Source organism: Talpa occidentalis, unplaced genomic scaffold, assembly GCF_014898055.3.
Source record: "Talpa occidentalis isolate TD23 unplaced genomic scaffold, MPIMG_talOcc4v2.1 talOcc4.5, whole genome shotgun sequence".
Lineage (NCBI taxonomy): Eukaryota > Metazoa > Chordata > Mammalia > Eulipotyphla > Talpidae > Talpa > Talpa occidentalis.
In genome coordinates this window covers 225,532-252,488 of record NW_023604861.1, presented here as the reverse complement: position 1 = coordinate 252,488, position 26,957 = coordinate 225,532, and the positions used below count along the sequence as shown (strand labels likewise).

Genomic DNA, 26,957 nt, shown 5'->3' with positions numbered 1-26,957 from the left:
GTTTGGGGGTCTCTGTGCTCTGCTCCAGACATCCGTCCTGGCCTTGCGTGTGTGGCTCGTAGTTCCACTCGCGATTCGGTGGTGTTGGGAGAGCGGACAGCAGCCTGGGGCAGTGCGGGAGAGGCCCGCGGCCCTGGCCTGGGAGGCACGGCCCGAAACAGGCTCGCCTAGGAGCGCGGGTGCTGCTGGGCCTTGGCGAGCAGCTGTGGGCCCGTCTGGGGCTCACGCTCGCCGCCGCCTCCTGCTCGCTGTTTGCTGCTTCGGCACTGGCCCCAGGAGTCGCCACACACCCCTGACAGCAACTCTCTCTTCCCTTCCAGCTGAGCCCGTGATGTGCGCTCTGCACTGCAGGCGCCCGCGACGGCCATGAGGGCCCTGGAGAGCTCGCTGCTGTGGGCGCTGCTGCCCGTGCTGCACTCACTGGCTGGCGCGGCGGAGCACGCCGAGGCTGCCCAGCAGGCCATCGAGCTGGACCGTGGCCGGGCAGCGGCCCCTGCCTCGCGGCGCCAGTGGACCCTGGGCCACTGCAGGAAGCTGTCAGGGCTGTTGCGCCAGAAGTCGGTGGCAGTCAGCAGGCTGAGGGAGGCCGTTGCCGCCGTGGGGCAGCGCACCCGCCTGTCCGCTGAAGAGAAGCTGTTCCAGGTGCACACGCTGGAGATCTTCCAGAAGGAGCTGGATGAGAGCGAAAACTCCGTATTCCAGGCCCTTCTCGGGCTGCAGCGGGCCCTGCAGGGCGACTCCAGGGACCTGGGGAACATGAAGGAGAGCAGCCGGCAGCGCCTGGAGGCCCTGCGGGAGGCGGCCATCAAGGTCCGTCCTCACGGCTCCCCGCAGACAGGGGGCCGGAGTGGGGGGATGCGGCCCAGAGGTGGGGGCGGGGTGGGCCCAGGATCTTGGCGTCTACCCGTCACTCGCTGGTGGGTCCCTGTGAGTCAGGTCGTTGCTCCAGTTCTCCCAACAACTCTGAGTTTCTGGCACGATTCCCGTCAGCGTGAGGTTCGAGGCTTCTCCAGCGCTCACTCGGCCACAGTAAACTATGTCACTGCACGTTCCAACTGAGGATCTTGGCACGGGTCACTTTCTTCCACATGCCAGTCGGGGGGATGTTGCTGCCGCTGCCACCTCCCACATGCCGGCACTTTGAGGCCACAGGTGGCTCGGCCTCCGGCCACAGAAAGGACAGGCGGGCAGGCGTGCCGGGGGCCAAAGTGGGGCGGTGGCTCCCGTGTGCTGCCTGCTTGGGGCTGGCCCCGAGGCGGGGGCTCCCACAGTTGGGACACTGGCGCTCCTTGGGCATCAGTGGGTACCCAGGCCCTGACAGGGTGGCTTGCCGTGAAGAACCAGGAAGCCTGCTTGGCCAAAGGGTGAGAGGGGAGGCCCTCTGCCCATCCCTTCGGGCGCGAGTAGGCGTCTAGCAGCCGAGGCGAGGTTGGGCGCACTGGTACGTGCGTTAAACTCCGTTAGTGGCCACCCCACCCAGGTCTAACGGGTCAGAGTCCCTGTGTCCCCTGGAGGCAGCGTGACTCCGCCTACTTGTCGAGCTGAGTGAGTGTGAGGCCCGCTGTAGCCAGGGCCCGTGGCAGGCGCTGGCCCTGTTCAGTGAGTGGGCTCCGTGGGGCAGCCACGCATGGGTGCTGCTGCAGGCAGCAGCTTTTCCTGGATGCTTTGCAGAACGGCCGGCGACGTGCAGCAGCCAGGACACTTGGGCTGAGTGGCCCTGGCGGCGGGCGCCCTGGGGAGGCCGCGCTGGTTGCCTTCATGCTTCACATCTCCCGACGCAGGAGGAATCAGAGTACGTGGAGCTGCTGGCCGCCGAAAAGCATCAGGCTGCAGCCCTCAAGCACGCGCAGCACCAGAACCGGAGCCTGTCCGTGCTGGACGAGGTCCTGGAGGACGTGCGCCGGGCCGCCGACCGCCTGGAGGAGGAGATCCAGGAGCACGCATTTGATGACAACAAGTCGGTGAGGGGCCCGTGGGGCTCACGGTGGGAGGGGCTCACCATGGTGGGGGCAACGCCTGGACCAGCAGCAGGCCTCGCCCTGCGCCAGCTACCCCCCAGCAGTAGAGCACGTGTTTGGGAGTAACAGAAACCCTAAATGGTTTTGTCTGTAGTTACTTCTTATTTTTTTAGGTTTATTTATTTATGCTATCAGATGCGTGGGAGGGTGAGAGGATTTCCCAGAGACAGAGCGGGGAGCAGAACAGGCAGACTGACCCAAGTACACTGCTGAGGGGAGCAGCGGGCGAGGCAGGAGAGGTCTGCCTCGTGATGTGGGTTGCTCCCTGGCCGGGGATTAAACTTGAGCTGCAGTGGCAGCGGACTGCTTCATAGGTTGCACCTTAACCCTTACACCACCAGGGAGGCCTTTTAGTCACTCCTTTAATGGAAGAAAATCTCTGACGTGTCTGATTGGCCTTTGTTGGTCCCGCCTCTCTGGGCAGGACACCAAGGCCACCTTCCTGGGCCCCGAGTGCTCTCCAAGAGCTTGGTTGGTGTCGAAGACACAGTTTGGTTCTTCCCGCAGGTCAAAGGGGTGAATTTCGAGGCGGTTCTGAGGCTGGAGGAGGAAGAGGCCGATTCCAGGCAGAATCTCACACGACGGGAGGCGGAGGGCGGCCTGGGCCTCAGCATGCTCATCGACTCCCAGAGCAACCAGTACATCCTGGCCCGGCCCCGCGATGCTACCACCCCCCGCGCGGACCACCACCTCATCAAGGTGGGCCCCCGCCTGCCCACGGCTCTGGGCCTGGCCTCCCTCCAGACACATGACCGGGGCTCCCGCCTCGTGTGCTCAGAACCCCTTCTCCTGCTCCCGAAGGAGTGAAGAATTTCAATATTTAAAATGAAAAGCACTCCACGGGTCTGGAGAACTATCCACACGGGGCGCCCGCCATGACGGGCTTACCTGTAGCCACGGAGCTTCGTCCTTCTCACAGGCACGGCTGGCTTCAGCGTTGCCTTCCCTGCTGAGGGCGAGTTCACATCCCTCTGACCGATCGGCCAGGGTGGACTTGCCAGCGCTGGTGCCCTGCAGGGGTGGGGTGGGGGCCCGAGGGCAGGCAGGCCTGCTGCCCAGCCTCCTTTCCTGCGCCCCAGTGCGTGTTGGGAGGAGCTTCGAGACACGGGTGTCCTGTCCTGGTGGACTTGGCTTCTGGCAGTGCCCTCCTGAGTTGGCTCTCGCTGCTGGTCTGTTGACTTGGGGGCTCTCCCAGGGCCCTGGGCCAGAAAACACTGAGTGTCCTCGCGCTGCCTCGGGGCTGTCACTGCGGCTGTGAGGCCGTCGGAGACCCTCGCGCACACAGAAAGCACCCCATGCGCGGCAGGAGGACGGCGCCTGGACACCGTGCCTGCCCAGCCCTGCTGTGCGCAGTCTGCCCACCCTGCCTGGCAGCAGCCGTCTGATGCCCGTCCTGTCCCCGGCAGGACATCGTCACCATCGGCATGCTCTCGCTGCCCTGCGGCTGGCTGTGCGCGGCCATGGGGCTGCCCGCCATGTTCGGCTACATCGTCTGTGGCGTGCTCCTCGGGCCCTCGGGGCTGAACAGCATCAAGGTGAGGACGAGCTTGGCCAGAGGAGAAGCCTGCGGGGCCCTCGCGGGCCATGGTATCTTGGCCGATGCGCCGACAGGCTCAGGGAGTGTGGGGGCAGGACCAGCCTCTGAGCCAGGACAGTGGCCCGATGGCCACCGCCTGGATAGAGCCCGTGTGGGCGGCAGAGGGCTGGTCGGCTGGACAGGGTCTGCTTGTGGGAGCCACACTCAGGTGTGCCCAACGCAGGAGGGCTCTGCGCCCAGCCCAATGCAGGAGGGGCGAGGGAGGTGGAGCTAGGGCCCAGGCCGTCTGCACTCTGGGGAGGTGCGTGGGCGCCCTCCGGCTAGTCCAGGCCCGAGCGTCTCGGCTGCAGGGAGTTCAGAGCCCGTCCCTGCTGCCGCTCTTGCCGGGAGGGCGCGGTGGCCCTGAGCTGGCCCTGGGCTGCCACGTGGTGATGCTCGTCTTTCAGTCCATCGTGCAAGTGGAGACCCTGGGGGAGTTTGGCGTGTTCTTCACTCTCTTTCTCGTCGGCCTGGAGTTTTCCCCTGAAAAGCTGAGAAAGGTGAAGGCCTAGCCCGGCCTGCTGCTGCCCCCCCTCCACCCCTGCACGCCTCCGCTGAGCCAGCCATCCCATGGGGGCCGGGGTGGTGCTGGGTGTGGGCGCCCACCCGAGGCCTTCTGGGGGTGGAAGGACCCTGGCGGAGCTCCTGGCGGGCGCTGTGATGCAGATACAGGAGAGGCGGGCGGCTCGGGGCCCCGTCCCTGCGTTCGCCCAGGGCTGTTGGAGCCCCCACGCCTCCTGTCCCGCCGTGCCTCTGCCGTCACCCCTTGGGCCCGGGAGCCCCTCAGCACCGTGCATGGCCACTGTTGTCTAGAGCTGGGGTTGGGGGCGAGCTCTCTGGGACCCCCCTCGCAGCTGTGTGCTGACTCCGTGTCTGTCCAATGTGGCCACTGGCCGGCACGGTCACTGAGCAGGTGGGTCCCCTGTGCTGCGCCGACGGCCCTGGCGACCTCAGCTCTTCCAAACTCAGCAAGTGAGGGGCGGCCAGGACTGGGAGGAGCGGTCTACGTGGGTATCTTACTGGAGGGCCCGGGTCTGGCCGCCGGCTCAGGCCTGCCGTGTTCCCAGGTGTGGCGCGTCGCCCTGCAGGGCCCCTGCTACATGACACTGCTCATGACGGCCTGTGGCCTGCTCTGGGGGCGCCTGCTGCAGCTCGGATCCTCTCAGAGCGTCTTTCTCTCCGCCTGCCTGTCCCTGTCCAGCACGCCCTTGGTGTCCAGGTTCCTGGTGGGCAGTAGCCGGGCTGACAAGGAAGGTGGGTCTGGGCGCACTTGCCGGTGGGGCCGTGGGGCTCCCTGAGGCTTGTAGCTGCGGCCACAGTCCTGGGCCCTGAGCAGGTGCCCGTGGAAGCTGAATCGCCCCAAGTCTAGGGCCTCCCACCTCCACTTTGGCAAAAAAAAGCGCCTCTAGCATGTTCTGGGGTGGCAAAAGCCGGAGCGCTCATCTGCGAGGAGCAGGCCCGAGCATGGGGCGCACTCCTCCCACGGCACAGCCACGTCCAGGCCCCCGTGCCCCCCTCCCCGGGATGAATTGCGGGCCGTGCTGGGCAATCTGGCTCCCCTGCCCTGGACCCCCACCACCTGCCTGAGAGGGGCCGTGCCACCCCGCAGGGGGCGCCTGGAGCCCAGCCCACCCCATGCTCGCACCCCACTTGGCCAGGGCCTGTGGTTGAGGCTGCACACTGAGCGATCCTGGGTGCCTGCTCGCCGGTGTCCGTGGCCTGCAGTCGGCCCTGCTCGGGACCGGGTGTCGGCCGCGTGCAGGGGCTGGGGTCACAGCCGGAGGAGACACTCGCCTCCCCGCAGCCGCGGACTCGATGTTCCTGATTAAAACCCAGGCGGCACAATCCCCAAACTCACTTAGGAATAGGGCCTCATGAATTTGGCAGACAGGGCCCTGCTTGCAGCGCCTGGACGCTGGAACAGGCAGGAGAGTGGCCGGTCAGCTACCGGGAATCAGGGTCCGCGGGAGACCTGGGCCCACCGGCCGGGCTCTGCATGGACGGGCGATGGCGGTTGCTCCTGCAGGTGATCTGGACTACAGCGCTGTGCTCCTGGGCATGCTGGTGACGCAGGACGTGCAGCTGGGCCTGCTGATGGCCGCTGTGCCCACGCTCGCCCAGGCTGGCGCCGGCTCGCACCCCAGGTATGGCGCGCTGACGGGACGCCGGGCTCCCCGGGACGGCGGGGCGGGCCCCTGGGCACTGATGGCGTCGAGCTCCTGAGGTCAGAGAACGCGCGGGGCACGGGCACGTGTGCAGCGTGTGTACCCATGTGCGTGGGCCTGCGTGTGTGCGAGCTGTCGTCCTGGCCGCTGCGGTCGCTACCGTCTCCCCGCATTTCCTCTGTTCTCCCACGAACCCTGAGCTGCACTGTCTCGGAGTTGCGTGAAGAGAAACCAAACGGATAAGTTCGTTTGCTGAGAAGCAAGTTGGGCGATGCAGGCTGTGGCCTGGGTGGGGGAGCCTGGCCAGGGCCTATGGGGGCCTTGGCGCGGCCCCTTTAGTGTCCGCTGTCTGCGTTCCCAGAGAGCGCCCACCTCGTGCCCCAGCAACGCCGTTGGTCAGAAGGGACCGAGAAGCGTAACAGTGGCCCAGGAACTGCTCTGAGCGCCAGGAGCCGGCTGCTGCCTCCCCCGCAGCCCTGTGTCCTGCCTCTCCTGGCGGCGCTGGCCAGGACCCCTGTGCCTGCCGTGTAGGTCGTGGGTGTCGGCGCCCCCGATCTCCAGCAGATGTGGGGTTTTGTCAGACGCTTTCTGCACCTCCTACCACGGCTCCGGTGGCTCTGGCAGATGCGCCCCTGCTTCACGCAGGCTCAGTGCTGGCCACACCTCTCTGGCTTTTCCTCTTTGGGGTCCACTTGTTTCTCCCTGGGGTCCCAGTGGCCGTCCCGGGGTGCTGGAGCTTGATTTGACACTTGGAAGTGAACGTGCGTGTGGATCGCGAGGCGTGGTCTGTTGGCTGAGGGGCAGAGGCTTTATGGAGTCTGGGGCAGCGGCTGGACGTGACCGGCCCCTCTCGCCCCAGTGTCGTCATGGAAACGCTGCGGCTTCTGGCCCTGGTGGGGCAGACGCTACTGTCGCTGGCCGCCGGGCTGCTGCTGTGCCTGGGGCTGAAGTCGTACCTGCTGGGCCCGTACTGCCGGAAGCTGCACGCGGAGAGCCGGGCGGGCAGGGAGGCCCTGGTCCTGGGCGTGTGTGCGCTGGTCTTCTTCATGCTGACGGTGAGGCCTGCGGCGCCGGCGCACATGGGAGCAGGTGGGGAGCAGGCAGCTGGCGCCTGCCGGGGCAGAGACGGGGCCCACGGTGTGTGCAGGTGGGGCACACGCGCATGCAACCCCTGGCCCTTCCCTTCGCAGGCCACGGAGCTGCTGGCCGTGTCCATGGAGCTGGGCTGCTTCCTGGCCGGCGCGCTGCTGTCCTCGCAGGGCCACCTGGTGGCGGAGGAGGTGCTGTCCTGCGTGGAGCCCATCCGCGACTTCCTGGCAATCCTCTTCTTCGCGTCCATAGGTGCCGTCCCTCCCCGCGGCCCCGCCCGCCGCAACCGGTGTCTGCGCTGCGGAGCGGCCCCGAGCCCGGTTATTAGCGCGTCCAGGGTGGGTGGCGGGGTCAGCGTCGAGGACCCTTGTTGAGTGAGGAGTGTGGCGGGGGCGTGGGCACTGCCCTTGGTCCGGCCCTGCAGCTCAGCGTGGACACGGCCGTCGGAAGGACACTTATTTGACACCTCAGAAGTTGAGGGGGGTCGCGCCTGTGAGGGGAGGTGGCTCTGGTGGCGCGAGGCTGGGTCCACTCGTCCCCCAGGCGGAGACTGAACGCCTCCCTCTGGTGCTGGCCCAATCCAGGGGTGCTGGGGAGGCGCCTCTGTGCATACACTGCTGCTCCTGCGTCCAGATGGGGTCCAGGCCCTGCCTCTCGACCCCATTCAGCCCTGGTTGCTCTAGGAGTCTTTGCGAGAGCCCGTCTCTCCGCAGGGACTGGGTGGGCGTGAGGATGCAGCCGCCCTGCGCCACCCCTGTCACCGCTGCGGCGGCTGGTGACTGCCGGCCTGCACGGGGCCGGGCCAGCATGCCAGCTGCCCCGAGGCCTCTGTGTCCATCACTGGGGCTGGCTGCAGAGGGCACGTTCAGGAGGCCAATGGGGGACTTGTAAGGACGGCAGCCGGCTCCAAAACCCGGGGCCCTGGACCCTGGGCACGGGGTCTTGTGAAGTAGACACGGGCTGGCGAGTGCTGGGGTCAGGCGCCCAGCTGCCGGCTGGGGGGGGCACATGGCTGGGGAGTGGCCAGGAGGAGACGCTGCTGTTGTTTGCTCAATACGTGAGGCAAATAAAAACCGGGAAGGAGGGGGCCCTTGGGCCGTGGGGGGCGGTGGCAGGCCGGGCCCCTCCACGTCGCCCTCCAGGCCGCCCCTTGGCCAGTGTTTCAGGCCGAAAAGTCCCACAGGCAGCCGCCTGGGGTGTCGGGGAGTGAGGGGCATCCGGCCGTGGACGAGCAAGTGCCCGGGGTGGTCTGTGCGCCTGCGGGGGCCGGCGTCAGGGTCCTGAGCCCCCGTCCTCCTGCCAGGTCTGCACGTGTTCCCCACCTTCGTGGTCTATGAGCTGACGGTGCTGCTGGTGCTCACGCTGTGTGTGGTGGGCGTGAAGGTATGTGCGTGGGTCCTGGGGCGCGGGGGGCCGGCAGGGCCCCCCACACCCCAGCCGCGGGGTTGGGACGGCTGAGGGCCTTTTCCCTTTGAGTCGGGATGTATGTCAAGCCCTGGGGCTGCGAGCAGGTGGGCTCTGCCCTCAATGAGCAGAGGCGCCTCCCCTGGTCTTGGGGTGCAGCAGCGGGTGTAGCGGCCACCAGGGGCCCCCTGCTGGCGCCCCCACTGACACCCCACGTCAGTTTGTCCTGGCAGCTCTGGTCCTGTCCCTCCTCCTGCCCAAGGCCAGTCAGCACATCAAGTGGGTCGTGGCGGCCGGGCTGGCCCAGGTCAGCGAGTTCTCTTTCGTGCTGGGGAGCCGCGCACGCCGCGCCGGCATCATCTCCCGGGAGGTGAGTCCCTGCCTGTGCTGGGCTGCTGGTGGGGGCCGGGGGGCAGCGGCCCCGCCACGCGTGTCCTGCGATGCTCCCCTCGGAGACGAACCTGCCATGAAGCCCACGGGGCGCCAAGTAGCGGCCGCCGTCCTCCGGCCTCACGGAGTCTGCCGTGCCACTGCCCGGCCAGGCCCGCGTCTCCCTGGGGCGGTCACTGCCCCAGAGCCCCGGGCTGGGCTTGCAGATCCGTGCAACCACCTGCAGAAGCCCCATCTGCAGGCTGCTCGGCCCCGGGTGCCAGCCGGTGCCGTGGATGCGGGCAAGACCCCCCCACCCCCCACAGCTGCCAGGCCCTGGGGTTCACCCCTGCACTGTCTGCTGCCCAAACCCCACCCTCGGGCCCCGCACAGGTCCCTCCTCCTCCTGTGCTTGCTTTCTCTCCTCGTGGCTCTGCCCCCCGAGTCTGTCCCCGCTGCAGGCGCCCCAGCCTGAGGGGAGCCCACCCATTGCCCCTGCAGGTGTACCTCCTGGTGCTGAGCGTGACCACGCTGAGCCTGCTGCTGGCACCGGTGCTGTGGCGAGCGGCCATCACGCACTGCCTGCCCCGCCAGGAGCGGCGGTCCAGTCTCTGACCCTAGGGCCGGCGGCTCCGAGACCAAGGGCAGCCGGGCCAAGACATTGGGGTGCCTCCCCAGGGCTTGGACATGGGACACCTGACCTCGCCCGATGGTGCGAGGCCACCCAACTGCGCCTGCCAGACAAGTGCAAGCGTGCACCCCAGCACCGTGCCTGCTGCCCAGCTGCTCTCAGTAGGCTGCAGGCCCCCCCCAAGGCCGGACGTCTCTGGAAATCCATGTGCTCGTCACTGTAACAGTTTAAATAAAACACGTCGCGCGTTCTTCTCGCTGGGCACGACCCTCTCGCACTTTGACCACAGGAGTTGAAGCGCTTCAGTGAGACTCGGTGCCCTCGGGCCTCGGAGTTAATGGAAACTTGCTGGATGTCCTGTCCAGTGACAGCTTCGTGCTGGCCTAGTGTCCAGCTCCTCCCCGGGGCTGCATCCACACAGCTTTCCCCAGAGCGCTCAGGCTGGACGCTCAGGGAGGACCCGACACCTGGACGGGGATCTGGCAGAGAAGCCGGAGCTGCTGGGGTTGCAGGCCAGTGGGAGCCGTCTCGGCCTGGCCACAAGCGGGCAGGGGTGGACACACTGGTCCCACACACTGCCTGTTCTGAGTCATGGGAAGGTCTGGCTGTGTGGGGGGCCCGGCCTGGCTCCGGCCTCCTGGCAGCTGTGCGTGGAGCGTGCTGAGCTCCAGCCAGGGAGACTGCGGGTGATGCCCATGGGTGATGCGCCTCCGTCCTCCCGGCATGTGTCCCTTACGCCCGGGAGGGCAACGGTTGAGACCAGAGTCTCCCAGGCCTCACTCGAGATGCTCCCAGGGCCCCAAGCAGCAGGTGCCTGAGGCGGATGGTGGGGTTTCTCCGCCACCCTTAGGAGTCACCTGTGCGGTCCGGTCTCACACCTGCCTTCTGACTTGAGACTTTCCGACTTCTTCACCCCCTCCCACACCCCAGCCGCCTCTCGGGTCCCTGCTGGTGAGCAGGGTCAGCTGGCCCCCAGCCAGGGCGGCCCTGCCACAACACCTGCTCTGCCTTGGACCTGCCCTGTCGTCCATTGTGGACACACAGTCGTGTCCCGGGGGCGGTGGTGCAGGGGGCTGTTTGGCGCCAGGCAGGGAGACTGGGGCTCCTTCAGCTCGCCTGGAGCAGTGCCTGGCGCATTGGCAAGGCACCGGCTGGTCTGGGCGGCCGGCAGGGCCGAGGGTGTCACGACTGCAGAGCCTGGGGAGGGCACTCGGTCTCATCCAGGGCAGGGTTGTCCACCAGGAGCGGGACCGGCGCGCGCAGTTCGGGAGTGAGTGGGCAGGCCCCGGGGTTCCTGTGCGGGGAGGAGGAGGGTCCCCCTGGGGGTGCTGGGGCGAGAGGCCGACACCCCTGGGCCTCAGGCGTGGGCCCTGCCCTGCAGGGGCCTGGGGGGGGGAGGCCACCCTGTAAGCACTGGGGTAAGAGGGTGGGTGGCCAGGGTCCACCTCCCTGATGCAGCCTGTGCAGCCACGGCGGGCTCTGTGTCCCCAGGAGCCATGAGAGCAGGGCAGACCCTCCCTGGGGCCCTGGAGGGCAACCCCAGGACACCCTGGACTCAGGCCAGCACCACAGGCCATTTCCCACCTGGCCCTGGGCCTTGTGGTGGCCCGGCGGTCAGGGCTTCCTTGTTCCCCGTGGATGTCAGCTGGCCGCAGTGTGGGGGCCGGGACGGCTAGGTGGCGCCTCCCCTCGGGTCCAGCTGGAAGGTGGGGCCCCGGGCGGGGTGGGCAGCAGCGTGGGGGCTCCTGGTCTCGGGTGCAAGGTGGCCCGGTGCCTCCTGGCCCCACCCTGGGCTGCTCCGGAGGACTCGCGTCCTGCGTCTTCACTGGCGGCAGCTGTGGCTCCGTGTGACTCCTGAGCGCAGCCCGGACCCGGGTGGGGCCTGGACAGACGGCAGTGCGGAGAGGGCCCGCGGCTGCTGCCTGGTGTAGGGGGGAGCCACCTGCACCCTGACCCAGCTCAAGACGTCCACTCGGACACGGACATGCCGACACTGACCACTGACTCCATCCCCCCCGCAGCGGCCAGCTCCGAGAGCAGCACCCGCCCAGCGAGTGGCCGTCCCAAGCTGGAGTCTCAGCCCCTGCCCCAATCCTGTGGCCTGACCCCCCACGCAGCTCTTCAGTCACCCGCGCTGGCTGTAGCTACCCCTGCTGGGCCCAGGGGCCCCGGAGAGCACCTCCAGAGGGGACGCAGGGGCTCCTGGGGCGGCCTGCATTGGAGCCACGCAGGCACCTGAGGTGGCAGAGGGTCTCTGCCTCCACTGTTGGCGTCTGCGGTGCCACCTGCTGCTTGGAAGCCCCGCCCGAAGCTGGAGAATCCAGGAGGCCGCTGTGCAGGGCTCTGGCTCCAGACCACTCCAGCGTTGGGCACCACGGGGCTGGTCAGCCAGGCCCAGGGACAGCCAGCAGCTGGCGTCCGGCCCTACACGGGCGCTCCGAGCCTCCTGGCCAGGTGATCTCCTCTTCAGCCTCTGTCTGCTCGCGGGGCCTCTGCTGTGTAGGGTACCTGGCTGGTTGTCTCCCCTTTCTCATGCCTCCCCGCACTGGGGCGGCCGCCTCCCTGGCAGCACATGCTGGCCGCTCCTCGAGGTCCACCCACGGAGCAGAGCCGGGTGCCCTCCTGGGGGGCCGGGACAGACCCTGGCCAGGAAGGACCCGTCTTGGCTGAAGAGGGTGCTCCCTCCTGGGCTTGCTCAGACGCTCGGCCTCCTGCGGGCAGCCAGGACCCCAGAGGAGGGGCCTGTGGGTGGCCTTGGTGGGCGGGGGTCACCCCGCTGCAGGGAGACCCCAGGTGAGGTAAAAAGGAGGGGCAGCCATCTGCTTCTGGGAGGCCATCTGTGCTGCCCGCACCCTGCAGACCCAGGCGGCGCTGCGGGTGGTCCTGGGACCCCGCCGTCTGGAGGGGCAGGTGCTGGGTTCAGGGCGCTCTGGTGGACAAGGCGTCCGGATGCCGGCATGGGCGCCCACCTAGGCCCTCAGGTCAGCAGGGCGTCCTCTGCAGGCACCTCTACTGCGTTCCACCCAAGACGGGAGAGAGGTGTCTGCCCTGTGCCCCCACGCCCGGGCCTGCTTGGGGCGGAAGGGGGGCAGAGCTCCAGGGGGAGGGAGCTGGGGCTGCAGCCCCCCCCAGACAAGCAGCCAGAGAGAGAGCCCCCGGGGAGGACACGGCCCGGACCAGCAGGCCCGGACCAGCACTGCTGGAGGGTGACGCTGGCGGGCTGGGCTGTGGCTCGCACCTTCGCGGGGCTCCCTAGCAGGGTCCTAGTAGCCGCGCTGACCCCCGATGCCTGGACACGGGACACGGACTGGCCGTGGGCAGCGGCTCCGGTGCTGCTGCTGCAGCTCGGGCAAATCGCTCAGGCCCCGCTGTGGCGGAGAGTGCTTCTGCTCATCCACATGTTTGGGGGGTTCTGCTGCCTCGAGAAAGTACAGAACCGGTGCTGTCTGTGCAGCTCGGGTCCTCCCGGGGTGCCCTGTGCGGGCATCTCCAGCTTTGGGGCGCAGGGGCCCGTGTCTTGGGCCCCACCTCACCAGAGACCCGGCTGCGGGCTGGGCCCGGGAACGGCCCCCCGCGGGCTCAGGCGGCGGCCGCGCCCTCCCGGCAGCAGCGTGGGCGGCGGGGGCGGGTGGGGACACGCGGGGCGCGGGGGCCCTTTGCTCTGCGCGCCTCGGAGCCCGGGAGACACTAATTGGGCGTCGCTCGTCCCCGGCGGCAGCCTGGACTTCGGACTCGGCGAGGCCCAGCGCCCCGGCCCCGGGCGGGTCTGGTGGGGGGCGGTGGGGGGCCCTGCCCCTGCGAGCAGCCCCCACCCAGGTGGGGGACCCGCCCCGCCCCGCCCCCGCGCCCCGCCGCGCACCAGCACGTGCCGCCCCCCACCCCCCCACGCCCCCCCCCCCCCCACCCCCCCACGCCCCCACCCCCCCCACCCCCCCCCCCACCCCCCCCCCCCCCCCACGCCCCCCACCCCCCACCCCCCACCCCCACCCCCCGTGTCGGGGCGAGCGCGCCCAGCGCCTCCTCCGCGTGCGCACGCGGCGCGCCTGCCCGGGCGCGCCCGCCGCCCCGAGCGCCGCAGAGGCCGCCCCGCGGGGCCCGCCCCCCCGGGCCCCCCCGGGCTCCCCCCCCCCCCCCCCCGCGCGGGCCGCGCCGCGGGAGCCGGGAGGAGGCGCCGAAGGCGCGAAAAGGCGCGCAGGCGCGCTGGGAGCCGGCCCGCCCACGTCACCGCGCCGCGCACGTCACGCCGCCGACGCTCGCTCGCAGGGTGAGCCCCGCGTCCCGGCGCCGCTCGCAGGCTGGGACCCCGGGGCCGAGGCCGCCCCCCGCCCGCGCCCCCCGCCCCCGCCGCCCGCGACCAGGTGGGCGGGCCCGGCCCCGCGCCCCGCGCCCCGCGCCCCCCGCGCCCCGCGCCCCGCGCCCCCCGCGCCCGGCCCGCGGCGGTGGGATCGGGGTCCCCGCGGCCCCCGCGCGCCCGGCCGGCGGGGGGGGGGCGGGGCGGGGGGCGCGGGGCGCCGGCGGGCGTCGGGGCGCGGGGGCCGGGGGCGCGCGGGGGGCGCGGGCGCCGAGGCCTAGTGACAGGCCGGCCGCAGCCACCTGTCAGCGCGCGGGCGGGCGGGCGGGCGGGCGGGCGCGCGGGCGGGGGGCGCGGGGGGCGCGGGGCGGGGGGCGCGGGCGCGGGGCGCGGGGGGCGCGGGGCGGGGGCGGCGCGGCGGGAGGCCCTGCGGAGCGGCGGCCGCGGGCCCGCGTGGCTCAACGGAGGCGCCTCCTGGAGGCCCGGGGCCGGCCGGCGGTCGCCCCACTTCTGTTCTCCTCTCACTCGCTGCGCCCCCCGCCAGGAGAGCCCCGTCTTCTCGGGCGGCGCGCCCGGCGCACGGACTCCGCGGACCGGGTAACATGGCAAAAGATGTGAGTGTGTCCGCCGGGTGACAGCGCGGCGGGCGGGGCGGCGGGCGGGCGGGAGGGGCCGGAGGGGCCGCGTCCTCCCGCCCGAGGCGCCGCAGGACGGAGCGGGGGCCGGGCCGCGGCTGGCCGCCAGGGCCGGGGTCAGGCCTGGAGGTCGAGCCCGGGCGTGGCGCGGCGCCCGGGTGTGGAGAGGTGCGGGCGGCGCGGCGGGCGCCGGCCGTGCAGGCTGCGGTCAGCAGGCCGCGGGGCTTCCGTCGAGCCTGGGGTGTCTCCTGGAGCCTGTAGTGGGGGCCTCCCCCTTGGGGAGAGGTCGGGCTGAGCTGATGGCCGGGGGCTGTACTTGGGCCCTGGAGGCTGCCCTGGGGGAGGAGGACCTGGGGAGGTGAGGGTCCGTGGGCAGGTGCGGTGAGGAGGCAGAGGGGGAGGGAGAAGGGCGAGGCTGGACTGGGCCGCCAGGGCGGGTTCGAAGGGCAGGAGCCGCTTCCTGCGGGAGAGGAACAGCGCCCAGGTCGGCAGCGGTGGGCAGCACTGGCTGGCGAGCTGGGCCACGTAGGCTGGCATGGGCCTGGGCGCCTGGCTGAGCCACATCGACCTGAAGGGCCACTCGCCACACCGTCCTGGTGCCCAGAGGGGTGTCCGCACGGGGGGCTGTATAGGGCTGGGGCGCTGGCCAGTGTGCCTGGAGGGTGAGGACCAGGGACAGGTGGGCACCCTCACACCTGAACACTCTGTTCCCAGAATGCTGGGGAGCTTGGTGCTCGCGCATTTCTAAAAGGTAGGGGTGCGACGCAGCCGTGGCAGCGCTTGGAGAGGCCCTTCCAGCCGCGGCAGGACGGCCCGACTCCTGGCACCGGGGAGCGTGGGCTCTGGCAGCCGGCGAGGCCCTCCCAGGAGTCCAGCTGCCTGAGGGGCCGGCCGCTGCTGTGGCCGCAGGGAGGTGGTGCTGCGGTGTGGACCCCTTGGCTGCAGGCTGGGGCCCAGGGCGCCCTTGGGAGTAGGTAGCCCCGGGGCCACCGCCCCTCTCTTGGGGCCGCTCCTGGAACTTGGGGCACAAGAGTCACAGGTTGCCGCTGAAGCCTTGTGAGAATGTCCTTGTTGGGGATTCCCTTGGATGCCCGGCCCTATGACGGTTGCTTCCAGCCACAGAATGAGGGGGTCACCGCCTGGACCCCAGGGACCCCCATGCTTGCAGGCGCTCGCGCTCAGAGGGTGTCCAGGCAGGCTGCCGCGGGGCCTGTGCGCCCTCCATCACGGCTTCCTGCCGTGGAGGGCGGCCTGTTCCTGCGGTGGATGGATGGGGACCACTGTCCAGGCCACATTCCCGGGAGCAGCACAGTCAGGCCCTCCCTGCTGGGACGGGCTCCGGCCCAGTTCCCCCAGAGCAGGTGCTCAGGGGGCCAGGGCTGCGGCTGCTGGCACCCGGGGTGCACCTGCCCCACTCTCCCGGCTGCTGTTCCTACAGCCCAGGTCAAGGACCTCCGTTTGCCCACCTCTTCTAGACTGGGGCCTGGAGGGGCCCAGAGAGGCCCAGCACTTTCTCCGGTCACCGCTCAGTGTCTGCAGCAGGCGGGTGGGGCATTGCCATCCCCGGGCGTGGCGGACGCGGGGAGCCGTCAGCTGCGAGTTACAGGGTTTGTGCTGAGCTATTGAGGCGCGCGGGAGCGGGTGCAGGAGTGCAGGTGGCAGGTGCTCAGTAATGCAGGTGACAGGTGCATGGATATGCAGGTGTGAGGGTACGCAGTTGTGCAGGTCCGCAGGTGAGCGGGTGTGTGGGCACGGGTGTGAGGGTGCACAGGTGTGTGGGGGGGCACAGGTGCTGCCAGTGGCCCTGACCAAGCAGAGGCCCTTTGCTCCGGCCCTCGATGGGGTGTTGTCCGTGGAGAGGCTGGCCTGGCGTTGCGTGGCCCTGCGGGGGTGGGGGTGGGTGGGGGTGGGGTCCCCTTGCCCTGATTCTGCTCCTTCCTGGTTCAGGGCCCACTGGGGACTGACCGCTGGAGGTTGAAGAGGGCGCTGCGCTGCCCGGCCCAGGGCTGGGTGGCCCCGCAAGGCGGCTCTTCACTTGGGTGCCTCGGGCTTATCTGCTCGTGCTGCAGGGCTGGAGAGGAGTGGCTGGCCCTGACTGGCCACGGCCGGCTGCTTCCTGCAGCGTGAAGGGGCGGCTCTGGGCAGGACTTGCGGGCATGGCTGCCCGTCGAGGCTGGAGTCCCTCCAGTCGGGCCATCGCCCTGCCGTGACTTCTGGCTTGCCCTGTGGCAGTCTGCGCGCCCTGGACCGTCTGCCCTCACAAGAGGCACCCTGGGCGCCCCTGCGCCAGGCGGTGGCTCTGAGGGCGAGCGGGTCCCACAGATCCCGGTGCCCACAGGCTGCCCTGCACCTGCTCAGCCGCCCAGCCCCACGGCGCCAGCGGGCGGTGGGGCTGTGGACCAGGAACCGGCCGTCACCCAGGCTCCCTGTGACCGTCTGCTGTTGGCGGTGTCCACCAGCTCACCCGCCACGGCCAGTGCCGTCCACGTGCAGGATTTCGTGACCACAGCTTAGCTGTGAGTGGCACCCTCCCCGGCCATCTGTCTACCCGTCGTCCACGATGAGGGGGCCTGGCCAGTTCCTTTCTCCCGCGCCCCCAGCCTGTGCTCGGGGACCCCTGGGAGCAGCAGGCTCAGCTGCCAGGGGTCGAGACGGGAGAAGCTGGAGGAGATGCGTGCAGAGGCCTTCGTCGGCAAGTGGATGCCCGCCCGGCCTGGGGTGTGGGGTTAGAGGCCCCAGAGGAGCACTGGTGTTCCTCGTCACTTCCGTGCGGCCAGCTGGGTCTCTTGGGGGCAGGGGATCCGGAGGGCGCTCAGAGGCACTGAGTGTGGCCGCTGCCTCCCCAAGTGTGTGACCAGCACGTGTGTGCGCGTATGTGCGCGCAGTGGGCTGCCAGCCCCGGCGTGGACACCTGCGTCACCTGGAGCTGCTGCCTCCCCCATGAGGTGCTGTTGTCCGGGACGGGCCTTCCAGTGGCTTCTGGTTAACTGCATGGTGCATAGGCCCAAGATGGTCCCGGGGTCCGTGCTGGGCAGTATGACTCCATGTGTGCGTGGGCGTGGGTGTGCAGAGCATGTTGGTGCAGGTGTGTGCAGGTGTAGCCGTGTACAGGTAGGGGTGGGTGTACTGGTGCAGGTGTGTGCAGGTATGGGGCAGGCATGCTGGTGTGGGTGTGCACAGGTGTGGGTGGGCGTGCTAGTGCAGGTGGGGGTGGGCACAGTTGCGGGCGTGCACAGGGGTGGGTATGCAGGTGTGGGTGGGCGTGCTAGTGCAGGTGGGGGTGGGCACAGTTGCGGGCGTGCACAGGGGTGGGTATGCAGGTGTGGGTGGGCGTGCACAGGTATCCAGGGCCAGTGGCCTGGGCTCTGCAGGTCCCTCTGGTGGAGGAAGTGGACACAGGGCAAGTGGATCCCTCTGGTCACCCCCAAGGCTAGCCACTCGCCCTCCTTGTGGTCTGTAGCGGGTCCTGAGGGTCGCGGCCGTGGGGCTCTTGGTCCAGCAGTTGGGCCTGCTCGTGTCTCCGGTGGCTGAGCCTGGCTGCCGGCCGAGGGCACTGGGCGGGGCCTGGCGTCCCTGGAGCTGTGTCCAGCCCTGCAGGGGTGTGACGTCCAGCCAGGGGTCGGGGTGAGGCCGCAGGGAGGTCCTGAGGGCAAGTGGATGAGGCCGGGCTAGATGGTGTGGTGGCGGGGAGGGTGGGAGGGATGATGGCTCCTCACAGGAGCCCTGGCTGCTGCTCAGCTGTGGGTGCTCCAGTCACCCCAAGGCCACCAGGAGCCATCTTGTGTGCCCGCTGCTGCCGCCCCTGTTGGACCTTCACGCCCATGTGGGTGTGTGTTCATTGCATCCATGTGTGGGCCATGTTCACACGTGTGCGGGCACTGTGCACATATGTGTGCTGCGTGTGTGGGTGCAGCTCGCAGGCCAGCCTGCTGGTGGTTGACATGCACGGGGCCCGCAGCTCGCTGTGTGTCCTGCTCACATGCCCACCTGACGGCCCGGCCAGCCCCAGCCTGTGGAGGCCGAGTCTTCAGAAGACCTTGGTGCTGTCGCGGTGCCTGTGCCAAGCATGGGGGGCGAGGACCAGGGTGGGAGGCGGACAGTGCGGCTGGGGTGGTGGGCGCGGAGCTCACTGTCGGGTTGCCCCGCAGGCCGGCCTGATTGAAGCCAACGGGGAACTCAAAGTCTTCATCGACCAGAACCTCAGTCCCGGGAAAGGTGAGACGCCCGTGCGGCTGTGGCCCCTCGGCAGGAAGTCCCTTGGCCGCTGCAGGCCCCCGAGGCGCCCCCCCCCCCCGCTCCCCTTGCTGGGCCAGCAGTACCTGCAGGACGGCGCCGGGACTTCAGCAGCTGCAGAGCCTTCCTCCCCGGACATGCGGCCCCAGGGCTGACCATCGGGCCAGCGCCCACCCCCATGCGGCACTGTCTGCCCTCCGCTCGTGGTCTGGGCAGCATGTGGAGGGGCCTGGTGGCACAGCCCTGCTGTGGCCCGTGGGGCACAGCTGGGCTCCTTCAAGCAGTGCTGGCAGTCTGGCCCGGGGCACCCAGGTGGCTGCACCCCACTTCTGCTTGCAGTGGGGGGCCTGCTCTTCCTGGTGACGCTCGCCCTTAAAACCGGCACTTGGTGTTGGGGGAGACGCCCAGGTGAGCGCTTGGGGCCGCTGTGTGGTGGGCTTGAACCGGGGCTGGCCCTGCATCCGGCCTTCTCCAGCCAATGCAGGCCTGGAGTTCCGTGTCCCGGCCGCGCCACGCCCCCAGGGCCAGGACCCACCTGGTCCCCCCGTGGGCCGGCCCCGTGGCTGCGGCTCTGATCCCTTGGGCGGGCCATGGCCTTGGGGCCTGGCGGTGCCAGCTGGTCCAGCTTCACCATGGACGCAGCATCGCAGCGGCCTCGGGCTTCCCATGAGGTGGAGCAGCCGTGGTGAGATCCCGGACGACAGGCCCGCTGGGTCTGCCTCACGGAGCCCTGGCCACGTTGCTGTGGGGTGCGGGCGGCGGTGCAGCTGCGGTTTCTCCACCCAGCACTTTGGGAGGCGCCTTGGGCCTTGGTGCCGACCACCGCTCCGTGTCTCCCTGGGCGTCTGCCGCCTGCCTGGCCCTCGGGGCCGGAGTCAGGATGGTGCTGGCTGGGCTGGGCCTTCCTCTGCCCTGTGCCCTGCCCACCCCTGTGGGGTTTGCCCCGGCTGGCCGCCCGGGCACTTCAGGAGAGGCGGCCCCCAGGCCACACCCTGGGCCCTGCTGTCTTGGGCAAGGCCATGACTTTGGGGGTGGCCCGTCAGCTCCCAGCCTCCCGGGTGGCTGCGCTGCAGCGTCCAGAGGGTCAGCCAGTGGGTGCAGGTCGTAGAGGAGCGGACTGGCCGGCGGGGCTCAGGCGTGCAGGGGACCCTTGGAGTCTGTTCTTTGAGCTCTCCCTGGGGTTGCCTGGAGCTTGGGGCCTCCGCTGGGGGCCCGGGTGTGCTGACCCCTGTGAGGCTGCGCAGCGCCCTGGCCGCTGCCCTCCGAGTGGGGGTGGATGGACCCGGATGAGCCGGGCACCCCGGCCACCCAACCCCTTGCTGGCCTGTCCCCAGACCCACCCCCCTCAGGATGTATCCGGCTCCGCTTTCTCGCCTTTGCTTGTCATGGATCCTGGAGGCACAGGTGTCTCTTCCAGCCCTGCAGCCCCCCTCTGCCCCCCATTCGCCCCGCCGCCCCAGCCTCTCCCCAGGCTCCTGTGGGCCTCCCGGGCGGGGCTCGGGGGTGGGAGGGGCTGGAGGGCCGCCCCCAGGAGTGGCACCTGCTTGGAGGGCGCGGCGCCCCGCCGCAGGCCCCACCTGGCGTCACACCTGGCCCGGGAGGCGCCCGGCGAGAGGGCGGCGGCGGGCGTCCCGAGGGCTTCCCCTCGCCGCGCGCGCGCCGCGCCTGCGGTCACGTCAGGATCTGAAATGTTTGCCCAAAACGTTCTAGAAAACGCTCGTCCCGGGGAGACGGCGGCCTCGGAGCCCGCGCGCTCTACTTGCGTGCGCGCTCCCGCGGGTGCCGTGCGCGCGGCCGGCCGTGCCGTGCGGGGGGCCGGGCGGGCAGCGTCCCCGCGGGGGGCCGGGGGCCGGGCCGGCCGGGCTCTGCGGGCCTCGGGACGTGCCCCCGGGCGGCGGTCAGCGCGCTCTCCCCGCAGGTGTGGTGTCCCTGGTGGCCGTGCACCCCTCGTCCGTGAACGCGCTGGGGAAGCAGCTCCTGCCCAAGACGTTCGGACACCCCAACGTCAACATCGCGCAGCAAGTGGTAAGGCCGGCGGCCGCGGCTCCGGCTCCGGACGGGCCCCCAGGGCTTCCCGGAGCGCGGAGGGGCGCCCGCGCCAGTGTCCGCTGCGGGGCCGGGGCGGCCGTGCCAGGGGCCCGCCTTGTGCCCACGCCCTCCCGCCCCAGCCTGAGCCCCCTTTTCTGGAGTTGGGCTCTCTGTTCCCCTCGGAAGGGTCTCCCCAGGGGACCCCGGCAGAGCCCCCCGCCCTGCTCAGGACCCTCCGGGGTTCATCTCCTCTCCTGCCTCCGGGGCTTCTTGGCGACAGGCAGGCGCTGCCCACCGAGGTGCTCTCGCCACCCCCCTCTGTGCTCTGCTCACCTGTCTCCTGTGGCCCCCACAAGGTCCACGTCTCTGCGGGGCCCTGCCACGTGGCTGGGGGCGGGCGCCCTCCTGGCACTATTTCCCCAGAGGTGGGTGCACCTGGGGCAGCACAGGGAGCAGCTTTCAGTCACCGCTTCTGGGTGCTGGTTGGTGTCCATGCCTGGGGTGGCTGCGGGCCCCCGGGAGCCTTCTGCCCATCTGTTCTCATCACCCCTGTGATCAGTCGGGAGGAAATTCGGTGTGAGGACTTGGCTGTCCTAGCTCTGGTCGGTCTGAGGTCCAGCCTGGGCGTCGGGCTGAGAGTGACGCGCCCGCTGCCCCAGCGCTGGGAGCCAGGGTTCATCCAGATGCGCCGAGGCTGGGGCACGTGGGGACAAGGCCGGGGCAAGGCCACCTCCCCCCCAGCCTGGCCCAGGGCCTCGGAGCTGCCGCCACCCCCTACACCCACTGGGTTTCGCTTCTCTGCAGCCTGGGCGGCTGGCCAGGGGCCGGCGGGGCCGGGACCACCTTCCAAGGGCCCCCTGGCTGCGTCTTGGGGCATGGCCCCAGCATGCCTGAGCATGTGGGTGCTGACCCCAGCCTGAGGGGCCGGCGCTGCTGCCCACAGCTGCTAACGCCCGGCGACCCCCACGTCACCGTGTCCTCGCCCTGCGAGCCCAGCTCTCTGAGCTGCTATGTTTCCAGACGGCGCCGGTCAGCCAGTGGAACCCGTGCAGGGCAGGCGTGTGCCCCAGAGCACCTTGCCAGGCCTTGTCCCGAAGCGGTGATCTGAGAGGCTGAAGGTCCGGCCGAGCTGGCTCTCCCCAGGGCTGTGGCCCGTCAGCGTGGACTGTGCCCTGGGTCCGGGGCCACCACCAAAGTGCCTGGTTAGCTGCCCCGTGCGCAGGGATGAGCCCGCTAAGGAGGACACCCAAGGAGGGTGCTAGCCTGAAATAGCCCGGGTGGACCTGTGAGGCCCAGGCCGCAGCCTGTCCAGGCTGGCTTAGCACGTGGGGCTCAGCTCTTCCTGGGCCAGCCCCTGGGCTGGAGGGGCAGCCGCTGGGAGGGTTCTGGACTTGGAAGACCACGTCCAGGAGCCCGCGCTCTGCTGAGTGATGGAGCCGGGGGCCAGCAGGGCACAGCTGCTGGGCGGCCAACACGCTGCCCCCACCCACCTCCTGTGTGGGGGCCTCTGGGAGGGGCTTCCCACTGCAGATCAGCTGGTGGGGGTCTCGTGAACCCCAAGTTCACGTTTGCTCTGAGACGCATCCTCATTGGCCTCCCTGAGGGGAGGTAGGAGGACCCGTGTCCAGCCACTGCTCTCGGGCTCCAATGCTCCTGCCCGCTGAGAGGCCATGGGGCAGGAAGGGGAGGCGGGCCGTCCGGAGCCTGTGCCCCGCCCACATGGTCAATGGTGCCAGGCTATGGGTGGACGCGGGGCTCTGACTGCGCTGTCTCCCGCCTGCAGGTGATTGGCACGCCCCAGAGGCCCACGGCGCCTGATACACTCGTGGTAGGAAGCCCACACACCCCCAACACCCACTTCGTGTCCCAGAACCAGCCTGCAGACCCCTCGCCGTGGTCAGCTGGGTGAGCCTCACGCGGGTGGGAGCCAGCTGGGCGGCTGTCAGGGGCGCAGTGGGGGCACAGGCTGTGCTGGGCTGTAGAGGCTCTGGGTGGACACCATCCCCGCATGCAGTGAGGCCGCCTTTCAGCCTGGCCTGTCCAGGGGCAGCACGGGTCCGCGCCGAGGCCCTTCGTTGGCAGCTCCCTCGGCCCTGGCAGCCAGGCCTGGGGGCGGGCGGGCAGGCAGCTTGGGCAGTGGGTGGGTGGGGTCCGGCCGCCATGCTCAGCGCCCTGCGCCCCGTGTGTGAAGGAAGCGCAACCGGAAGGGCGAGAAGAACGGGAAAGGCCTGCGGCACTTCTCCATGAAGGTCTGTGAGAAGGTGCAGCGCAAGGGCACCACCTCTTATAACGAGGTGGCTGACGAGCTGGTGGCTGAGTTCAGCGCCGCCGACAGCCACATCCTGCCCAACGAGTCGGTGAGTCCCCGGCGGCCAGCCTGGGCCGGGGGGGTGGGCGAGGGAAGGACAGGGCTGCGTGCTGGGCTGGGCGGGTGGACAGCGCCTGCTCCCCCCAGGCCTACGACCAGAAGAATATCCGCCGGCGGGTCTACGACGCCCTCAACGTGCTCATGGCCATGAACATCATCTCCAAGGAGAAGAAGGAGATCAAGTGGATCGGCCTGCCCACCAACTCTGCGCAGGAGTGCCAGAACCTGGAGGTGCGTGTGCCACGACGCGCCCTGCCCTTACCCGTACCCCCCCGCCCCACAGCAAACACCGCACCCCACCCCACATGCCCCTGGGGCAGGAACCACGGGTGGGCACCCTTGCTGGGCGGGTGCTGGTTGCGCAGCTGTGGTCCCTGGGGGTCATTGCAGTGTTCAGCGGCAGAGCTCAGAGCGGGGGCGCGGTGGGAAAGCCCTTACTTGGCACACCCACGACGGCCGCACGGGTTTGTGTTTGAAGGTAGAGAGGCAGAGGAGGCTCGAGAGGATAAAACAGAAGCAGTCTCAACTCCAAGAGCTTATTCTTCAGGTAGGAGCTGGGCCGGGGCGCTGGGGGCACGTGGCAGGGAGCCGGGTCGGGGCACTGGGCATGTCCCCTTGTGGGCGGCACCTAGGCTAGGACTGACTGCCGTCCCAGGCCGTGGCCCAGGGAAGGGCGCAGCGTGGACGAGCGAGGCAGGGCGGTGTCCTGGGCCAGAGTGCTGCTGCCTGGCCTGCACGGTGTCCCCCCCCCACCCCCCGCATGCTGCCCCTGCCCACTCTCCGGTGCCAGTTCCCGGGCGGTCCCATGCGCAGCGGCCACCCCGGTGCAGACCCCCGTGGGCCACGCTCACCTGTGCGTCGGGCAGCGTTGGGCGCGGGCAGCGGGCTTGGTGGCCACTGGGCCGAGCCGTGGCCTCGGGCCTCCCTTGCAGCAAATCGCCTTCAAGAACCTGGTGCAGAGGAACCGGCAGACGGAGCAGCAGGCCAGCCGGCCGCCGCCGCCCAACTCCGTCATCCACCTGCCTTTCATCATCGTCAACACGAGCAAGAAGACGGTCATCGACTGCAGCATCTCCAACGACAAGTGAGCCGCGCCCCCGCCCCGCCCCCGCCCCGCGCGCGCCCCCGCTGACGCGCGTCCCCGCAGGTTCGAGTACCTGTTCAACTTTGACAACACCTTCGAGATCCACGACGACATCGAGGTGCTGAAGCGCATGGGCATGGCCTGCGGGCTGGAGTCCGGCAGCTGCTCCGCCGAGGACCTGAAGACCGCCCGGAGCCTGGTGCCCAAGGCGCTGGAGCCCTACGTGACCGGTGGGCGGGGCCGCGGGGCGGGGCTGGGGGGAGCCAGGGGCGGGGTCAGGGTGGTGCTGGGGCGGGGCCAGGATCGAGCCGCGGGGGCGGGGCCGTGGGGCGGGGCCAGGATGGGGCGGGGGCGGGGCCAGGGTGAAGGGGCGGGGCCAGGATGGAGCCGCGCGGGTGGGGCCCTGGTCAGCGCCCTGTGTCCTCGCCTGCAGAGATGGCTCAGGGGCCTGTCGGCAGCGTGTTCCTCCCCTCGTCGGCGTCCACGGCTAATGGAACGAGGCTCTCGGCCAGGTGAGGGTCAGGGGCTGGATGGGGCCCCAGCCGGCTCCCCCTGCTGGGAGGGCCCCCTAGGGACCAGATATTTGCTGGTGGAGTCCCCAGCCTGGGCCTGCATGGAGCTCTGCTTGCGGGTGGGGACCCCCTGAGGTTGAGGTGCAGTGGTGGGGGCTAACCGCCAGGTCCTCGCAGGGCCCCTCTGGTCTAGACACGCCGTGGCGCTGGGTCCTGTCCCTGCTGGTCCAGCTCTCCTTCTGGCCGCACTCTGGGGCTGTCCAGGGGCCGCGTGGGCATCATCGGTGTCTGACTTTTGGCCCGGAAAGGCCAACTGTGCTGGTTAAAGCTAGTTCTTTAAGATAAATATGATCTCAGTGCCAGATTTTGCAGGAGATGGGCTCCTCCTTTGCTGCTGGGCACTGGGCACTGACCGCCTGGCTTTCTCAAGTGCAAGTTGAGCCTGGGTCCTGCAGACAGGGCTGATGTGAGGGTGGGGTTCCCGGTCCAGTTTGAGTCTGGGGCAGCGAGGGCGATTCTCAGATGGGTTCGGCTGGTCCCACTGGTGCTCCAAGTGCCTGGGCGAGTGGGGTGTGGGCGAGGCGCTCCCCACAGGTGTTGCCTGCCTCCCCGACCCTGCCTACCCTGTGTCCCTGCAGCGACCTGACCAACGGCGTGGACGGGATGCTGGCCACTAGCTCCAGCGGCTCCCAGTACAGCGGGTCCCGGGTGGAAACCCCCGTGTCCTATGTAGGGGAGGACGAGGAGGACGAGGAGGACTTCAACGAGAATGATGAAGAGGACTGAGCCCGTTTCCGGGGAGCACCTCAGGGGGGCCTGTCTCCGGGGAAGCACCTCAGGAAGGCGTTGAGCTGCGCGAGGGTCGGCGCAGCCCGGACACCTGTGGACGCCAGCCGCCGGCAGGCCCGTAGTTGCTCTGTAGGGTTCTGTGTGTTCATCCGCTATTTTTTAAGAATTTCAGTTCGTTTTTGCCCTTCCTCAATTCTTGCTGAGTTTGCTGAAGAAGCTGGACTCCTCTGGGCCCCGGACCCAGCCGGCGCAAGTCTGGCCGGGCGCCCACTGGCAGGCCTGGCCCTCCCGCGGCGGCAGGGAGCCGGGAGCCGGCAGAGCCTGCTCTCACAGCGCTGAGCAGCATAAATTTTATTATGGCTGCTCCCCTAAACCACGGACCACATGATTCCATCAGCTTTACGCTTTCTCAGCGCTCGCAGCGCCCGGCCGCGTCGTCCGTCTGTCTCTGGTTTGGTGGAGTTGGCCGCGGCGGCCGCAGCTGCAGACCGTCTGGAACGCTTGGAATGGTTGTTGCTTTTGGTAAAATTTGCCTGATTTCTTACAGGCAGCATTTGGAAACTTTTTATTATATAGTTGTTTACATATAAGCCTATCATTTAAAGACACATACGGAAACAAGCGTCTTTGTTTCGTAAGCATCTTCCTGTAATCTATTATAAAGTTGAAATTAAATATAGAGAATGTTTTAACAGTTTTTTAACTCAAAATTTGTCAATCATTTTTAATAGTTCTTTTTTTACAAAAAGAAGAGGAATTTCTGGACCGGCGGTGGCCTCTCTCCCGGAATCGGCCGCAGCAGCCGTGGCCGCTCCGCTGCCTGCTCCGAAGAAGTCTTTTTATTGAAACACAAATAAACTTTTCTGTAATATTTTATGGAATATAAAGAGACTTTAATTGTTTGACTTGTTTAACTTGGCACTGTTAGTTTTTATTAATAAAACGCGCATGGGCATTTTACACAGCTGTGTCTCTCGTGCCGGCGGGGTGGGGCTGCGCGTCTGCCGGGCTGGGGCCTCTCCGGGCGGGCCCAGGGCGCCCCTCACGCCCTCTCCCCACGCTCAGATTCTGATCTAGGGCTTCGGTTTCAGGAAAGCTGTGAGTTGGCAGATGGACAGCGGGGAGGGCAGGGAGGGCTGTTCAGGCTGTGGAGGGCGCGCTGACAGCTGAGCAGACTCCATGGGAGGGGCAGGGGCCAGCGCTGCAGAGCAGGGGGGCGGCCGGGTGGGGAGACCAGGCAGCCACTAGACGCATGATGGGCCTGGAGGGCCTTGGAGGGCCTTGGCTCTGACCACACTCACTTGAGGCCCTGGCCCCAGAGGCTGCAGCTGGGAGAGGAACGCTGCAGGCATGTGGTCAGGGCCTGGACAGACCAGCAGTCGCCGGCGAGGGGCCGGCCAATGGCAGGTGGATGGGGACTGTGCGTCCCTCCTGTGGCTGGACACTGCTGTGGGCCGTGAGTGTCTCGGGTGAGTGGTTGGGGTGGGCGGCGGGCTGGGGCCATGGCTCATGGATGACGGTGGGTCAGCCAGGCCCTTGGCGGCGCTGAGACCCGGGAGGCGGCCCTGGGGCAGGCCCCTGGGGGAAGGCAGGGCTCACCCCACTGTGGACCTCCAGGTCCTGGTGTCCCCGAATGGGCCACTACGGGCCGTGTCCCCCGCGGGCAGCTGGCCGTGGGTGCGGCGTGTGTGCAGGGTCTTTGAGGAGCCGGCCTTGTGAGGCCCGAGGGCTGCGCCCCGCCAGCCCCAGAGACCGCAGCCGGCCC

The 26,957-nt window shown here is 69.2% G+C and overlaps 2 protein-coding genes across 5 annotated transcripts; both read left to right on the top strand.

The window, feature by feature from the left end:
* Positions 1 to 214: 214 nt before the first annotated feature.
* On the top strand, positions 215 to 10,196 carry TMCO3 (transmembrane and coiled-coil domains 3). Of its 3 annotated transcripts, none has more exons than XM_054701534.1 (12): positions 216 to 810; positions 1,782 to 1,961; positions 2,526 to 2,717; positions 3,425 to 3,553; positions 4,002 to 4,094; positions 4,662 to 4,848; positions 5,621 to 5,738; positions 6,619 to 6,814; positions 6,950 to 7,100; positions 8,152 to 8,231; positions 8,486 to 8,622; positions 9,123 to 9,183. In XM_054701534.1, exons 1-12 carry the CDS (start codon positions 367 to 369, stop codon positions 9,139 to 9,141), a joined length of 1,926 nt encoding a protein of 641 aa, XP_054557509.1. In that variant the 5' UTR covers positions 216 to 366; the 3' UTR covers positions 9,142 to 9,183. The 3 variants fall into 3 exon arrangements, with proteins under 3 accessions (XP_037384563.1, XP_054557509.1, XP_037384562.1); XM_037528665.2 differs by having other exon boundaries at positions 217 to 810; positions 8,473 to 8,622; positions 9,123 to 10,194; XM_037528666.2 differs by lacking the exon at positions 4,002 to 4,094 and having other exon boundaries at positions 215 to 810; positions 8,473 to 8,622; positions 9,123 to 10,196.
* Positions 10,197 to 13,490: 3,294 nt separating this feature from the next.
* On the top strand, positions 13,491 to 26,142 carry TFDP1 (transcription factor Dp-1). 2 transcript variants are annotated; one of them, XM_037528664.2, is made up of 12 exons: positions 13,491 to 13,516; positions 14,088 to 14,157; positions 18,327 to 18,393; positions 20,330 to 20,436; positions 22,223 to 22,344; positions 22,631 to 22,796; positions 22,895 to 23,038; positions 23,286 to 23,354; positions 23,740 to 23,891; positions 23,955 to 24,121; positions 24,325 to 24,403; positions 25,042 to 26,142. In XM_037528664.2, the coding sequence occupies exons 2-12, from the start codon at positions 14,146 to 14,148 to the stop codon at positions 25,187 to 25,189; spliced, it is 1,233 nt and encodes a 410-aa protein (XP_037384561.1). In that variant the 5' UTR covers positions 13,491 to 13,516; positions 14,088 to 14,145; the 3' UTR covers positions 25,190 to 26,142. The 2 variants fall into 2 exon arrangements, with proteins under 2 accessions (XP_037384561.1, XP_054557545.1); XM_054701570.1 differs by lacking the exon at positions 13,491 to 13,516 and adding an exon at positions 13,600 to 13,610.
* Positions 26,143 to 26,957: the final 815 nt, after the last annotated feature.

What these genes read in the sequence shown, in the direction of transcription:
- TMCO3 (XM_037528665.2), top strand. Translation starts at nt 367, where the DNA reads ATGAGGGCCCTGGAGAGCTCGCTGCTGTGGGCGCTGCTGCCCGTGCTG. An exon ending in CGGACCACCACCTCATCAAG is followed by an intron (nt 2,718 to 3,424) that starts GTGGGCCCCCGC and finishes TGTCCCCGGCAG; the next exon opens with GACATCGTCACCATCGGCAT. An exon ending in CGGGGCTGAACAGCATCAAG is followed by an intron (nt 3,554 to 4,001) that starts GTGAGGACGAGC and finishes CTCGTCTTTCAG; the next exon opens with TCCATCGTGCAAGTGGAGAC.
- TFDP1 (XM_037528664.2), top strand. An exon ending in CCCTCGCCGTGGTCAGCTGG is followed by an intron (nt 22,345 to 22,630) that starts GTGAGCCTCACG and finishes CCGTGTGTGAAG; the next exon opens with GAAGCGCAACCGGAAGGGCG. An exon ending in TCCAAGAGCTTATTCTTCAG is followed by an intron (nt 23,355 to 23,739) that starts GTAGGAGCTGGG and finishes CCTCCCTTGCAG; the next exon opens with CAAATCGCCTTCAAGAACCT.